The sequence below is a fragment of the Barbus barbus genome, assembly GCF_936440315.1.
Source record: "Barbus barbus genome assembly, chromosome: 14".
NCBI lineage: Eukaryota > Metazoa > Chordata > Actinopteri > Cypriniformes > Cyprinidae > Barbus > Barbus barbus.
In genome coordinates, this window is record NC_136742.1 from 25,533,604 (window position 1) to 25,549,031 (window position 15,428).

Sequence of the window (15,428 nt, forward strand, 5' to 3'; positions counted from 1 at the left end):
TGAAAGTCTTGCTGCGGTCTTCATTTATTAGTCACTCTCAGAAATAAAGGTACAAAAGCTGTCACTGGGGGGCAGTACCTTTTCAAAAGGTACATCTTTGTTCCTAAAAGATCTATATTGGTACCTTTAAAGGTACATATTAGTACCTAAAGTGTACAAATTAGTGCTTAAGGTTAGTGCACCTTTTGAAAAGGTATCACCCTAGTGGCATATTTTTTAACTTTTTTTTTTTTTGAGTGATATAAGCCATCTGTCCAAATGTGAATGAAACACCTTTTTAAAGAATTTACTGAGGCATGTTAAAATGATCATAGTTAAGATCCCAACTGTAACCTGCAGAATTTCACACTGTGTTCAATGAAATATTAATGTGTTCTATACCAAGAGCCTTTACATTCCTATGAAATGAGCAACTACTGCAGTTTAAATATAGAAACTCTACATTATATTACAGTATGGACTGCATAAATAATAAAACATGAATATGCATATAAGTTGCTTTGATGAGAAAGGAAGTGTAAAACTAATAGTAATGATAACAAAAAAAAAAACTTCAAATTGTATCATTTGTAAATCACTCATGGGAGAACTTTGTTTGGAAGAAAATTTTCAAATCAATAGTTGTGACAAATGTTTCAAATTTGAAACAAAATATATTCTGCTACAAAACAAAAGAAGACATTTTGGGAATACATTGGGCACTACGGAGTGAATACATTTCTTTTCAATGCTATGCTGATCTCACACTTGTCTCAATTCACATACTTTTCATATAAAAGTTTGCAAGACAAAAAGCACACTAAAAATAGTAAGCCAAAGAATACTCTTATATGTAATATAACAACAAACCTTCTGAAAGAGAAGATAAGGAACCACTGTGGGAGTTCTTATTTGATTTTGCTCGGTGCAAGGTTGAAGCTCCCGCAGCATTTAGAAATATATGAATCTAAAAGTTTTCAAACTTCAATGTAATTACAGGCTAAGGAATTGTTTAGCTAGATGTTAATACATGCAAAGCCAGCAGTAAAAAACAAAGGGGCATTTCAAAACACAAATTTATGATGTTGTAGTGTTTACCAATATTGGTGCACTACTCACTCAAAAGTATAGACTTTCACCAGCAAAGTACACACTTTTTGTACATAATATAAATGTGCTAATTGTGACACAACATTAAACTCTTGTATTAGGCAAAGTTTTAGTCCACAATATAAGTACGCTACAGCCTTGTGAGTGGTGGTGGCGCAGTGGATAAGACACATGCCTTTGGTGTGAGAGACCCGGGTTCGAATCCAATGTGAGACACCAATGTGTCCCTGAGCAAGACACTTAACCCCTAGTTGCTCCAGAGGCGTGCGACCTCTGACATATATAGCAATTGTAAGTCGCTTTGGATAAAAGCGTCAGCTAAATGAATAAAAGTAAATGTAAATGTATGCTTTTATTCCTTGAGAACCAAACTCATGACTGGTGTTGTGGTGCCATGATCAATTGTTTGAGCAATTTCAAGTATGCAAACTGATGTATCAAATATGAAATATGAAGGCTGAAAACACATTGGGCTATAACTAAGCTAAATGAAAGCAGGTCAAGAGCTTTGTAATAATCTCCCTACTGCCTCAGCTCATAAAATTAACCAGCATATTCCATTAATTTCAATTCCTTGGGGGCTGCCATAGTTACACAATCACTACAGTAATCCACAGTTTAAATAGTGCAGTATGTTAAGCAGGCCCATCAAAGCAATAGTCTGAAGACTGAACAGGCTGTGATGAGGGTTTGCCCAAGCATAATGAGGCCCTGTAATCAGTGGCGAGTTGACCCATGCCGGTCTCTAGCACTGACCTTCCCTGTTACAGCTCCTTAACTTTTAATGTAGACACAGGACTGCCAGCAGAGCTGAGTATATGTGACAGCAATAACTAGCTAATCGGCCAGTAAGTAATCTGTTATGATTAGACCCTGGGGTCTTATATGTTTACAGCAAAGGACATTTGGCGGTAAAATGAGGTTCGTAGTAAGCAATGCATCTTGGGACGATTCGCAAACCACGATTCGCTAGTTTATACCATAATGTAAGGGCCATTCTACAATGTCTGGCATTTGTTTCTACAGGCGTGTCAACCCCATTAACATAAGATTTTTCACAAAACAAAACAACACACTTATGGACAGAAATGAACCATTTGAAATTCTCTCCACGCTATGTATCAAGTCCATTACTATAATATTTTTTCCAAAATTGAAAAAAGTGAATAAATGAAAATAAATTGCAATAGAAATAATAAAAAATTAAATAAAATGTATATTACTATAATATACTATATTTTTTTTCCAAAAATTTAAAATAAAATAAGTGGACAGAACTGAACCCAGCATTTGAAATACCACGCTATGTACAAAGTCCATTACTGTAATATGTTTTCCAAAATTAAAAAAAATAATAAATAAAAAATGTATTATAATAGAAGTAAAATAAAATAAAAAAGTAAAAAAATATATAATATAATAAAAAAAATTAAATACTGAATCCAGCATTTGAAACACTCTCTTTTCCAGGACAATGTCTTCTGCTCACCAATCCAAGATGGGAGACAAAAAGCTCTCCGAGATTTATGCACCTGTCAAACTCCAGCCCACCTCGGCACAGCCTTGTGTGGCCCACACTTAAAAAAAGCCATCCCTCCTTCAGCTCCGCCAGTGCGGCAGGGCAAATATTGACCCGTCCCCGTTACAGATGAGTCTCTATGGGGAACTCTGAGGGAGATGATTGGCAGAGCACTGATGAATGCTGATTAGAGCATCTCAGTCAGTCGTTAAAACAACCTGCCAGAGTTACCACGGTTCCCCCTTTATTTCGGTGTCAACTTTCTGCCTCCACAATCCATTGTGAGTCATCAAAGGCAGTCTAGCACTCGAATGCTAATGACCACACGAGGAGGGGGTGCAGACAAATGAACTAGAGAACATTTCATAAGACCCTCAGTGGAGGCAGTGAGCAGCGAGGGGTCCGAGTGTGTATGGGGCCTCTGGATGGGGTACAGGGATTTTATGCATGGTTTTTCTAAACAGGTGACCAGTACTAGTAAAACTGTGGTGTGTTAAAGTACGACAAGTTATATCAGGTAAAAAAAACAACAATGCATAATTATTTGTGCAATTACATATTTAATCAAGTATAAAAAGCATTACAATCATTTACAATTAAATTTAAAAACAGATTTTAAAGTGCCTTAAAAATTAGTTCAATTTTCACAACTAAATCTAATAATAAAAAAAAAAAACCTCAAGAAGCAGGTATTGTTTCACCCCAAAATGAAAAACAAAAAATAAATTATAATTCATATAAAGAAAATTAAGTGTTTGTTAAGAGTATTATTTGTTGTACCCTTTTTTAAATTTTATTTTTATTTAATACTGCATTATTTTTTTATTATAGGTTTAACTGCAATACAATAAAAGAAAAAACTATAATAAATTTCATTAATAAGAATAATGGCAATTACAAATATATATATATATATATATTATAGCTTTTTTTTATCCTTTTGGTTTTGGGGTGAAGGGAGATGTTTTCCTGAGATTCACTCTATTATTATTCTTTAAATCAAAGGTTCCCTGATTTCTTTTAAACTAAAAAAAAAAAAAACTTTAAAATAATCTTTTTAGAGAGATGATCAAGTTTGAAGTGAGTAATTCAAGTATATACTCTAGAACTGTAACGGCTTACTCTATATGCCTGCTTTCGCAATACATTGTGCGTAGGTTTCTTGATCCAAAAAGTGCACAGCACACACCTGAATTGTTTTGCACAAACCCTCGCATGTGAGGCTGAAGTTGTAGCTCACCATAAAATGGTTAAAATACTTGTCAAAGTCTTTGCTCTGTGGCTGCTCGAACCTAAGAGCAAGTTCATGCAAGTTGTTTGGCTGAATGTTGTCAATATCAAAAGCCTCAGTCATAATGTACTCCAGCTTCCAGTCTGATTTTTGTTCCAGGTTTGCTTCTGTGAGATTTAAATAGAACTGCCAAATATCCTTTGGAGGAAAAAAAAAAGAGAGAGAGAGAGTGATTGTAAGAAGGGATGCAATGGAAGAGACACACTGAGCTGGCACCTTGATTAAAACACACCATGTAATTAGAACTGACGCTACCATTAATCATTCAGAAACAGGAATTGCACAACGGTGGTGAAGTTATTTAAGCCAAACATTTAGCTTCAAACAACTCAAAATATCCGAATTTAAAAGATGCATTTTAATACAAAACACTAATAATTGTAAGGAGAATTTGCAAAAAGTAATTAAGTCAGTGCTTGAACTCACCATTAAACCATAATTAAATTAAGTTAAATTAAATATAGTAATTGTGGACAGAACTGAACTAAACATTAGGGCTGGGTATCGTTCAAACATTTTCGATACCGATACCGATACCTTGAGTTCAATACCAGTTCCTGAACGATACTTTTTTCTATACCAATTTTATGAAATCAGTTTTAACAAGATTACATTTGACATTTCAACAAGCTGAAATAGCTCTCAGACTCAAAGCCTCATAAAGGAACAAAATATATCCAACACAATAAATCAGTGCAAATAATTTTAAGAAAGTTCAAATAGTTTTCAGTTTACACATCTGTTAGGTTATGTTTACACGAGTGCATGTTCATTTTACTTACTTACTTACTTACTTTTGTCATTTAGCAGACGCTTTTGTCCAAAGCGACTTACAAATAAGAAAAAGTAACTAAAACTAAAAAGTTACAACTCTATAAATACTATCTACCCACATATTTAAGAAAATAAAGAAATTAAATAAAATTAACACATGCATATAACAACAACATTTCAATAATAAACATATCAATGAAAAAATTAAATAAAAAGCTACTACTATCCCTTGCCGGTGTCCCTGCCCGGTGGAGTCGCACGGTAGAGTCGATGGTCTTTACACTCTTTACTTTTTTACTTTTGTCATTTAGCAGACGCTTTTGTCCAAAGCGACTTACAAATAAGAAAAAGTAACTAAAACTAAAAAGTTACAACTCTATAAATACTATCTACCCACATATTTAAGAAAATAAAGAAATTAAATAAAATTAACACATGCATATAACAACAACATTTCAATAATAAACATATCAATGAAAAAATTAAATAAAAAGCTACTACTATCCCTTGCCGGTGTCCCTGCCCGGTGGAGTCGCACGGTAGAGTCGATTTTAAAACGCATAGCTCAGACCTTTATCAAATCTTTATCCACTTTCATAAGTGGGTGTTTTATTTTCTTTCACCATATGTTTTATTGTTATTAAATTCTGTGTTGTAGTATGTCTAATTATTTGAATGCATAAAAACAACTTGGTTTATTCAAATTTATTCTTAAAATAGCCTTATGAAATGTTTTCTTTTTCCTCAGAAATTCTGTGTTCTGTATGTGGTTTTCAAATTAAGGCATAAAACATTAATTTCATTTATCTTTAAATTATTGAAAATCAAACTTTATTTATTTTGGCAAACAAAGGGGGTTTACTATTAAAATTAAATAAAATTTAATTAAATTTACATTTTTAAAATTTAATACACGCGCTTCAGTCTGTGTGTAGTAAATATAGAGAGAGCAGACCATACGCTTTCGAATCGCTCTCACCGACGTTTATGAAGTTAACTCCTTAGGTATCGAAATTTGGTACCGAACGACAAGACGTCTTTCGATACTCGATGGTAGCGAGGCAATTTGGCCTAAAAGTATCGAACTCGATACCCAGCCCTACTCAACATTTGAAATATTCTCCTCCAGGCTGTCAATGCAATAAAAATTGTAAGGGGAATGTGCTCAAAGTAAATAAATCAGTGCTTAAACTTGGTGCACACTTACCAGTAAACCATAATTCAAAAATAAAATAAAATAAAAACCCAGCATTTGAAATACTCTCTAGGCTATGTGTCAAGATCATTCCCATATTGTTCCCAAAATAAAATAAAAGTAATAACAAAACAAAAAACAAAAATGGGAACAAAACTAAACCCAGCATTTGAAATTTTTCATATTCCATACCATACTATTTTTAACAAAACAAAAGTGGACAGAACTGAACCAAAAAAGTAAATAAAAGAACTAAAAGCTAAAAGTAAATAAACTGTGCAAATTATTATTATTGTATTGTTATACTTTATTCTCAAATTATTAATTTTATTTTATTTATTTATTTCACAAAAAGGGACAGTGTACATTAATCAACATTCATGAATGTAAATGTACCCAAATTAGCTCAAAGGCTAGTTTTCATTGGTTAATTAATGTTAACAACATCAGCATTGTGTAACTATGGGTATAGTGTGTATTAACGTGTAGATTTCAATTTCTGTACAGTCTAATCTACTTGTCATGCCATTCGTATTTCATATTAAGAAATTCTTTTGACCCAAAAAGCAAATTATGCTCCCTTCAAACTGGTTTTCTTTAAAAAATAAATCTTGTGTAATCCCAGGCGATCTATAATCAGCACATTTAAAACTGGAATATAATTTAATTTCATTCACATGTGTTTCATAAACACATAATCCTTTCTGGATTACAATCCGCCATCAAAATGATACGTTTAATTATTCCAGCTGCTGTGAGAAAAGGCTATAAACGAGCCGTCACCTGCAAGATCCTCACATGTGATAGCCTACTAGCCGGGACAACTTCTTTATGTTTACAGACGTGACGTAATGATGCAGTGCCATGCTCAAATTTCCCGCAAAAACCACTCAAATTAGAAAACATTATTAAAAGCTAACCGTTGTGAATCGGGCTAAAGTAAGGTGATAGTTTTTAACACGGGCTGGATATGTACATGCTCAAATATTGATTTCGGATAATTTTTAACCCCAAAAAAGTAACGCATCTTAAATGAAAAGTCTATAACATACTTTAGTTAAAATTTCTCAATGGTAGTGTAAATCAACATGCTTTTTACTGTGTCAAAAACACATCCGTTCACAGCAAGCCGTTTCAGTGCATGTCCCTTTAAATTCTATAAATAAACCCTGCCCCTCTCTTCCTTTAGCTACGGAACTTTCTAACTAGCACATTATTAGGAAAGGTGATTTGCAAAGATTCATTAAAAAAGAAAAAACCCTTATACTCATTTCTTCTGTAGGTGAACCTTGATCATGAACGATTTGTGCAAAGCGAAACTCATTTAGGTAGATCGGAGGGCGCATTCCCTTCAAAAACAAACACTGCCAACGCACATTTATGTTCAAACAACATGTAAAAGTGAATTTTGCATCAAATTACCCCTTTAAACTTGCTAGTTGGTGGACACTTACCAATAAACCATAATTCTCAGGGTGGTACAGATACGCACGGACACCAGGATTGTTCGAAAATGGCTCCAATAGACTTTTGATAGGTGTAACAGCAGGTGTGACAAATATAGAGTTCACAGGTTTCCCTTGAATAAAAGTATGAATAAGACATAAATTAGTAGATTTAATGTTCTGTATTCATATAGGCTATCTGATTTACTAACTACAATCTGAGCAATATACTGTGGTTTCAAAGACTGCATCGCACAATGCGATGCATTCACCACTTCCATGCTAATAAATTAACCAAATTTATGTCAATAATGAATTTTTTACACGTTTTCCTTGACTCATGTTTTGATTTTATGTTTACATACTATATGTGTGTGTACTGTGTATATGTATTATTAATTATGTATATATAAATACACACATGCATGTATGTATATTAAGGAAAAATGTTAGATTCATTTATATATAAAATATTTTTATATATATTTAATTAAATTGTATTACCTTGTTGATCCAGCAGAACCATTATGCTGTCTCGATGAGTGTGACCGTAGAATTGACCCTCAACGACGTCACTGTAGTTGCGAAATATTTTGACAAGTTGTTCATTGTAGCTTTCTCGGACAGCTGTTGTATTTATAGCATAGGGTAGGTAACCGATGGGGACGTGAGCAATTACATAGACCTCAGAAGAACAGATGACAGTGAAATTAAGGTCAGCAGTCACTCACACATCACTGCTGTCACTTACATGGGCATACCACTATGCAAATGTTAATTTACAGTCTTGTAATAAAATGGCCCTGTATGATCAATGCAGCGAGTTCTTTCTAAAATTAAAATGCCTTGTAAAATCAAACAGAATACACTCACCTTCTCCAGCTTTTGTCTTGACAGCTGAAGCGTTTCCTGCAGCCACTGGAACTGCCCAGCAGGGTCAGTCATATTTACGGTCACTTGATTAGGACTGTAGTACAGGTTTGTGTTGAGACTCACCAGACGGAGGCCAGGTTTGATCACAAGAGAGTAAAAGCCACCTTCACGCAAAGAAGTGACATACGAAGAGTCAATAGCTTACTATATTGTCACAGCTAAAGTCCACTGTTAAGTGTGCACACCACAGTCAAAAAGAGTGAAAAAAGCTAATTTTTACTTTTTTTTAAATGTGTAGGAAAAATATATGTAATTTTTTAAGTTTAAACTGAAATGATTAATTTATATATATATATATATATTATATACTTATGTTATATATTTTATATAATTTTCCATTTTTATATAAAGCATCCATTACCTCCAAAATAATCAAATCATTTAAATATTGACACATATAGTGGAACATCTTACTAATTATCAGTTACCTTTTTGCAAAGTAGATACAGCTTCTGGGTTCAACCACGGAGACCAGAGTTTGGCTACAGCATCATAAATCGCATTTGCAGATGTTGGAAACTGATCCTAAAAGTTTTAAAGCAAGATTTAAAAAAGAAAAAAAAATGCATAAAAAGATTCAAAATAAAATATTTTGTATTTTCAGAATACCATATACTAGTTTTAACATTTCCGCAAAAGACACAGCAAGAAGTTTCAAAAATGGCATCCCATAAAATTATTAAATCAACAAAAACAGTTTTCAACATTTATAGTAATACTAAAAGTTTCTTGAGCACCAAATCAGCATATTAGAATCATTTCTGAAGGATCATGTGACACTGAAGACTGGAGTAAAGACTACTGAAAATGCAGCGTTACCATCACAGGAATAAATAACATTTTTAAATATATTCAAATAGTGATTTTTATTTAGTTATTTCTTAAAACAGTTATTTTAAATTGTAAAAATATTTCAAAATATTACTGTCTTTTTGATCAAATAAATGCAGCCACTCAGTGCCACAGATAATGTTGTGAGAATGTGTGAAATGTTTTTCCATCACATTATTTTTTTGTTAAACTATATAAATACATTTATTTTATTTTTGTATTTTTATTTAAAAAAATAAATAAAAAATAAATAAACTATTTAACTAAATATTCATATGAATTGTTTGATATTTAAAAAAGTTTAACTTTTTTAGTGTATACAAGCAGCATGCAAATTTTCCATTTCAACAACCCAAAACATTTGGACTTTATTTGACCACAGAACTGTTGTCTTGGATTGAATTTCTATAGCCAAAAGTGTAGTTGCCCTTGGGATTGAAATACCTGTGGCCAGTAGTCGTGGTTGCCCAGGGCAGGATAAACTGGCAGCTGTGGGAAGAACTGACGTATGGTGTGAGTCATATTGGCAATAACATCAATCACTACATCAGTGGACAGTTCTTCTTTCGGGACGTGAGGAGGGCTGTCTCTGCAATGAGGGGCACGACATTTAAAGAAAAAAAGTTAATAAAAATATTAAAGAACAAAACCATGATGTGTTCATTAGCTCCTCAGTTATCTCCTACTTTAATTTAAATTTAACAACCCAAGTAAAATCACAGAACAGCTGCAAGATAGTAAATGAGACTGCTTTATACCCTGTCCATATAATGAACTCAGGATGCAGGTCTGCTTGTTTCATGTAACTGAATGCTGAGAGAATGAGCTGGTATGGGGAATCACACAGGAAATCACCAAAAACTCCTGGGTCCATTGCAGGAACACCCTTGGAGGAAAAACAAACTTTGGTGTGGTCTTCCGTGATATGGTAGGTTGGATCCAAGTGCAGGTCTGAGATATGCCAGAATTTAGCTGGAATTTAAAATGTTTGTGTTACATTAATTTCACAAATATGTAAAATACTCTCATTATACACCGATATGTCAAATATTGTGTCTCATTCTGTGGAGATATTTCATTGCAAAGGTACAACGCTAAAGCTTGTCATGCTTTCAAAGAGCACTGAACTTGAAATTAATTCTTAATGAATCCTTATGTACTCTTTATATTGACTTCCTCATGCAAATGTATATATATATATAAACGTTTTATTTGTTTTTGTTTGTTTATTTGACCCAGTAGACAGATGTCATTGGCTGTTAACTGTTGACCCCAAAAAGAACACAAATGATTCTTTAAAAAAAACACAAAAAAACAGCATTATGAAACCACAATTTTATGAGCAGCTCCTGTAAACAAGATTTCTGAAGTATCAACCTATTTCAATGTCCAAGTTACATCTTAAATAACCTTTCATTTTTCTCTTGACCACAGAAAATCTAATTTCACTAAATCTCATTTCAGCACAATTACACAGTTGTTAAATGTCTACACAGCACGCTCTTCTTAATGTAATTTAAGTAATAAGTTTATCTTTCAGATTAAATCACATTTATTTGACTTCATTCAATTTGAGAAAGTTAAACTATCATTATTTTAGAACCAATAAAACAGTCTCAAAGTCCCAAACATACAGTGGGGCAAATAAGTATTTGATACACTGCCGATTTTTCAAGTTTTTCCACTTACAAAGAATGGAGAGATCTGTAATTTTCATCGTAGGTACACCTCAACGGTGAGAGACCGAATATAAAAAAATGATTTTTAAATAATTAACTTCCATTTTATTGCATGAAATAAGTATTTGATCACCTACCAACCAGCAAGAATTCTGGCTCTCACAGACCTGTTAGTTTGTCTTTAAGAAGCCCTCCTATCCTCCACTCATTACCTGTTTTAATTGCACCTGTTTGAACTCAACACCTGTATAAAAGACACCTGTTCACAAACTCAATCAATCAGACTCCAACCTCTCCACTATGGGCAAGACCAAAGAGCTGGCTAAGGACACTATGGACAAAATTGTAGACATGCACAAGGCTGGGATGGGCAACAGGACAATGGGCAAACAGCTTGGTGAGAAGGCAACAACTGTTGGCGCAATTATTAAAAAATGGAAGAAATTCAAGATGACTGTCAATCTCCCTCGGACTGGGGCTCCATGCAAGATCTCGCCTCGTGGAGTATCAATGATCATGAGAAAGGTGAGGGATCAGTCTAGAACTACACGGAGGACCTGGTCAATGACCTGAAAAGAGCTGGAACCACAGTCTCAACGGTTACCGTTAGTAACACACTACACCGTCATGGATTAAAATCCTGCAGCGCGTGCAAGGTCCCCCTGCTCAAGCCAGCACATGTCCAGGCCCGTCTGAAGTTTGCCAAAGACCATCTGGATGATCCAGAGGAGGCATGGGAGAAGGTCATGTGGTCAGATAAGACCAAAATAGAACTTTTTGGTATAAACTCCACTCGCCGTGTTTGGAGGAAGAAGGACGAGTACAATCCCAAGAACATCATCCCAACCGTGAAGCATGGGGGTGGAAACATCATGCTTTGGGGGTGCTTTTCTGCAAAGGGGACAGGACGACTGCACCGTATTGAGGAGAGGATGGATGGGGCCATGCATCGCAAGATTTTGGGCAGTAAAAGCATTGAAGATGGGTCGTGGCTGGGTCTTCCAGCATGTCAATGACCCCAAACACACCGCAAGGGCAACTAAGGAGTGGCTCCGTAAGAAGCATTTCAAGGTCCTGGAGTGGCCTAGCCAGTCTCCAGACCTGAACCCTGTAGAAAATCTATGGAGGGAGCTGAAACTCCGTGTTGCCCAGCGACAGCCCCAAAACCTGAAAGATCTGGAGAAGACCTGCATGGAGGAGTGGGCCAAAATCCCTGCTGCAGTGTGTGCAAACCTGCTCAAGAACTACAGGAAACGTCTGACCTCTGTAATTGTAAACAAAGGTTTCTGTACCAAATATTATATTTTTCTATTGTATCATACTTATTTCATGCAATAAAATGGAAGTTAATTATTTAAAAATCATACAATGTGATTTTCTGGATTTGTTTTTTTATATTCTGTCTCTCACCGTTGAGGTGAACCTACGATGAAAATTACAGATATCTTCATTCTTTGTAAGTGAGAAAACTTGAAAAATCGGCAGTGTATCAAATACTTATTTGGCTCACTGTATATGCTGCTAACTAACAGCAAACCTGGGATAAGATTCTCAAAAGCATCGTAAATTCCGCTAAACTCTACAGGTATCGACGTAACTTTTGATTTTGGGAAACGGACCCCTTGTCAACAACAACAACAGGCCCGTAAGATGGACCACTGTAAATGTAAACAAATCTGACTGTATAGGAGAAACGACAAGACAACTAAAACAGAGCAGCAAATGCAAACGCAAATGCAAAGTGTGTGCGCGACAGAGCAAATTTACGCATAAAAGCACCTTCAGGAGACATGAAGAACCTGTAACAGCTGATGTGACTCTGAAACACTTACCTGCGCTCTGCAGGTGTTTGAAGGCATTATTAACCGGCGCAGCAGAAACCTGCAGGTTACAAACATGACCAAGAAAACATAATAGAACGAGTAAAGCCATTCCTGCGAGTTTCTGTATTATTAAGCCGTACGTGTAAACCAATACAGGAAAAACAAGCGGCACTCACGTGACGCTTTGTTTACGCAACCTTATGTAGTCACGCGCACTGAATGGCCAATTTTTTTTATTTTTTTTTCATATTACAGCCAATGAACATAACAGCAGTCAATCCAACATATTGTATAGAAAAATATTATACAGACTATATGTAACATATGAGAACATAAGAAATAATAATGAAAAAAAGGTATGAGACAATCATACAAATAACATAAGAGATTCACATATAGACCTAGTGCGTTTTGCTTTACTATTTTTCAGCCCAAGTAGTAACTCAATACAATGTTTCATATCTATCTGAAATAACAAAAAATTGGGTTTTCCTTTAACCCATTTCTGTTTATGTACTGAATGGACATCATACACATCTGAAGCCTGTCATTATGACATCATCTACACACTTTACTCTCTCTCTCTCTCTCTATATATACCACAAAAACATACATTTAAATGAATAAATTGTAAAATTACAAAACAACTGACCTTAATCTCATCAAGGAACACACGAGTCATTTTTATTTTGTTTGGTTGTTTATTACAAATGAATCGTACTGACTCAAAAGTATTAAAAAGAAATTGGATCAAAAATATTTGTAGTCCATGCTTTTATATTTGGAGGAATGAAGTGCAAAGTTTTTCTTTCGGTATGCATCAAAGCACATCGTATCTGTAAATATGCACTACATATCTTTTTGCACTATGCGCTGCTTCCCACAAAATCTCTCTTTAATCTGCACAACAATTTAATGTACGAAATATATATACACTTTTTTTATTTATTTATTTTTTTGCACAATTTCATGTACAATATATATGTAAAGTTCTTATACAGTCTCAGTTTGTGTATGTCTAGGCAACTAGGTATAGTATTTATAGTATATGTATAGTCAGATGCTCTATTGTTTAGTTTTTTTTTCCTTATACTTGCATTGTTGTATGTTTAACTAGTATGTAGCACCTTGGTCCTGCGAGACACGACATTTCGTTCCACTATATGTCCACACATGTAGCAGAAAGACAATAAAGCTCAACTTGACTTGTTGCTGCCTGGAGAAGGACAAATCCTCACAGTAGGCTTTTCCCAAAAATTATGCTTTTTCAAAGGTACGCACAGCCACCACGTCCCCAAGGGTGAGTTTCTAAAATAAAATTATAATCAGCAAGTCATTAAAGTTATCAAATACTAATATATGAACAGTGAAGAGCTAATGTTGAGTTTATTGTCTATACTGAAAAGAGCCTTACCATCACCATCTCCCCGTCTTTGATCTCCCGGACATGAGTGGTCTCTTTTCCATCCCACTTCTGCACATGAACAAGCTGGTCTCCATCCATCACCACAGTGGACTGGTAAAAAGAACACATCACTGTGCATTCATCTCAGACAGAACACATCTCCTCTGAGATGGGAATGTATTGTTTCCTGTGGTAAAACTTCCCATTAAATCATGTTATGAAACTTTTTTTTTCCAGACCTACTTTACAGTGTCGGTCATCTGCGGTGGTCTCATCAAACTCCTCTCCCAGTGTGAATGAGATCTCAATGTTCTTCAAAGTACTCTGTGTTTTTAGGACCATTTTGTCTCCCTCTTTCGAGATGATGACCGTCGGTTTAGTCACATTTCCAACTTGTCTTGTTGCAAACCCAACACCTTAGAAAAAAATAAAATCTGATGCATTGAAGTCATGCAATGTTCACTAAAACCAGGGTCTTTAATACCCTTGGGATGTGTCTGTAATTCAAATAAAAATAAATTCAGAAAGAAAAAACTATATTAATAGTTATTATTACTGATATTATTATGATAAAACTTACCTAGAGCTTTCATATACTCATCAAAGTTGTCACTGCTGACCAGTTTCCATGTGCCACAGAAAGCATCTACCATTTTTAAAATTAAGCTTTTCTGATCAATAAACAAATACTAAATTTTATATTAATGCTCTGTAGGAAACGCAGCTGCATTATCTCTTTGCAAAGGATCTTAAATAGTTTTTTTTTTCAGCTCCAAGACAAAGATTAAGCAGGAGTGGGAGGAGTCAGCTTTCCCATTGGCTGTTAGCCAAAACTGAAACATTTGATTGACTGCTGAGTTTGTAAAAGTTTTTCATAAACTGAATAAACAAATTTGCGTTCCATTCTATCTAATGCTTTGTTTAGTTCCATTAACAGCAACAAAATGTACATATCGCATATATGCTATATAGATACACCAACTACATAAATACCTTTTCTAGGTGAATATTGATATTTATGCTCGAAATTCCACATCTGCAGTGCTATTTTGTAGATAAGATCAAATGCTTTGTTTAGCTTCAAAACGTTAAAAGCAACACAATTTTACATATAGGCGTACCACACAATTTATAAACTACATAAATTAATAGAAACTTATTGTGTTTTGTTATAGTGCTGTCAAACGATTAATCGCAATTAATTGCATCCAAAATAAAAGTTTTTGTTTACATAATATATGTGTGTTGTGTATATTTATTATGTATAGCCTATATAAATACACATACATACAGCATATATTTTGAAAATATTTACATGTATATATTTATATTCATATAATGTATATCATATATAAATATATTTAATATAAACGTTACATATTGTTCTTAAATATATACATGCATGTGTGTGTTTTTATATTTACATAATAAATATACACAGTAC

General features: G+C 34.3%; 2 protein-coding genes across 2 annotated transcripts; both read right to left on the reverse strand.

The window, feature by feature from the left end:
* Nucleotides 1-3,542: 3,542 nt before the first annotated feature.
* On the reverse strand, nucleotides 3,543-12,773 carry LOC306880225 (cyclic GMP-AMP phosphodiesterase SMPDL3A-like). Its single transcript, XM_079433601.1, has 8 exons — nucleotides 12,589-12,773; nucleotides 9,836-10,049; nucleotides 9,522-9,666; nucleotides 8,675-8,771; nucleotides 8,187-8,350; nucleotides 7,818-7,998; nucleotides 7,323-7,447; nucleotides 3,543-4,037 (listed from the first exon to the last, which is right to left on the reverse strand). Exons 1-8 carry the CDS (start codon nucleotides 12,686-12,688, stop codon nucleotides 3,732-3,734), a joined length of 1,332 nt encoding a protein of 443 aa, XP_079289727.1. The 5' UTR covers nucleotides 12,689-12,773; the 3' UTR covers nucleotides 3,543-3,731.
* A 23-nt stretch (nucleotides 12,774-12,796) lies between these two features.
* Nucleotides 12,797-14,739, reverse strand: LOC306880233 (fatty acid-binding protein, brain-like). Its single transcript, XM_079433611.1, has 4 exons — nucleotides 14,565-14,739; nucleotides 14,228-14,400; nucleotides 13,994-14,095; nucleotides 12,797-13,887 (listed from the first exon to the last, which is right to left on the reverse strand). Exons 1-4 carry the CDS (start codon nucleotides 14,635-14,637, stop codon nucleotides 13,837-13,839), a joined length of 399 nt encoding a protein of 132 aa, XP_079289737.1. The 5' UTR covers nucleotides 14,638-14,739; the 3' UTR covers nucleotides 12,797-13,836.
* Nucleotides 14,740-15,428: the final 689 nt, after the last annotated feature.

What these genes read in the sequence shown, in the direction of transcription:
- LOC306880225 (XM_079433601.1), bottom strand. Translation starts at nt 12,688, where the DNA reads ATGGCTTTACTCGTTCTATTATGTTTTCTTGGTCATGTTTGTAACCTG. An exon ending in TGTATCTACTTTGCAAAAAG is followed by an intron (nt 8,351 to 8,674) that starts GTAACTGATAAT and finishes CTTTGCGTGAAG; the next exon opens with GTGGCTTTTACTCTCTTGTG. An exon ending in GGTTCTGCTGGATCAACAAG is followed by an intron (nt 7,448 to 7,817) that starts GTAATACAATTT and finishes CTTTTATTCAAG; the next exon opens with GGAAACCTGTGAACTCTATA.
- LOC306880233 (XM_079433611.1), bottom strand. Translation starts at nt 14,637, where the DNA reads ATGGTAGATGCTTTCTGTGGCACATGGAAACTGGTCAGCAGTGACAAC. An exon ending in TGAGTATATGAAAGCTCTAG is followed by an intron (nt 14,401 to 14,564) that starts GTAAGTTTTATC and finishes TTTTTTTCTAAG; the next exon opens with GTGTTGGGTTTGCAACAAGA. An exon ending in AAGACGGGGAGATGGTGATG is followed by an intron (nt 13,888 to 13,993) that starts GTAAGGCTCTTT and finishes ATTTTATTTTAG; the next exon opens with AAACTCACCCTTGGGGACGT.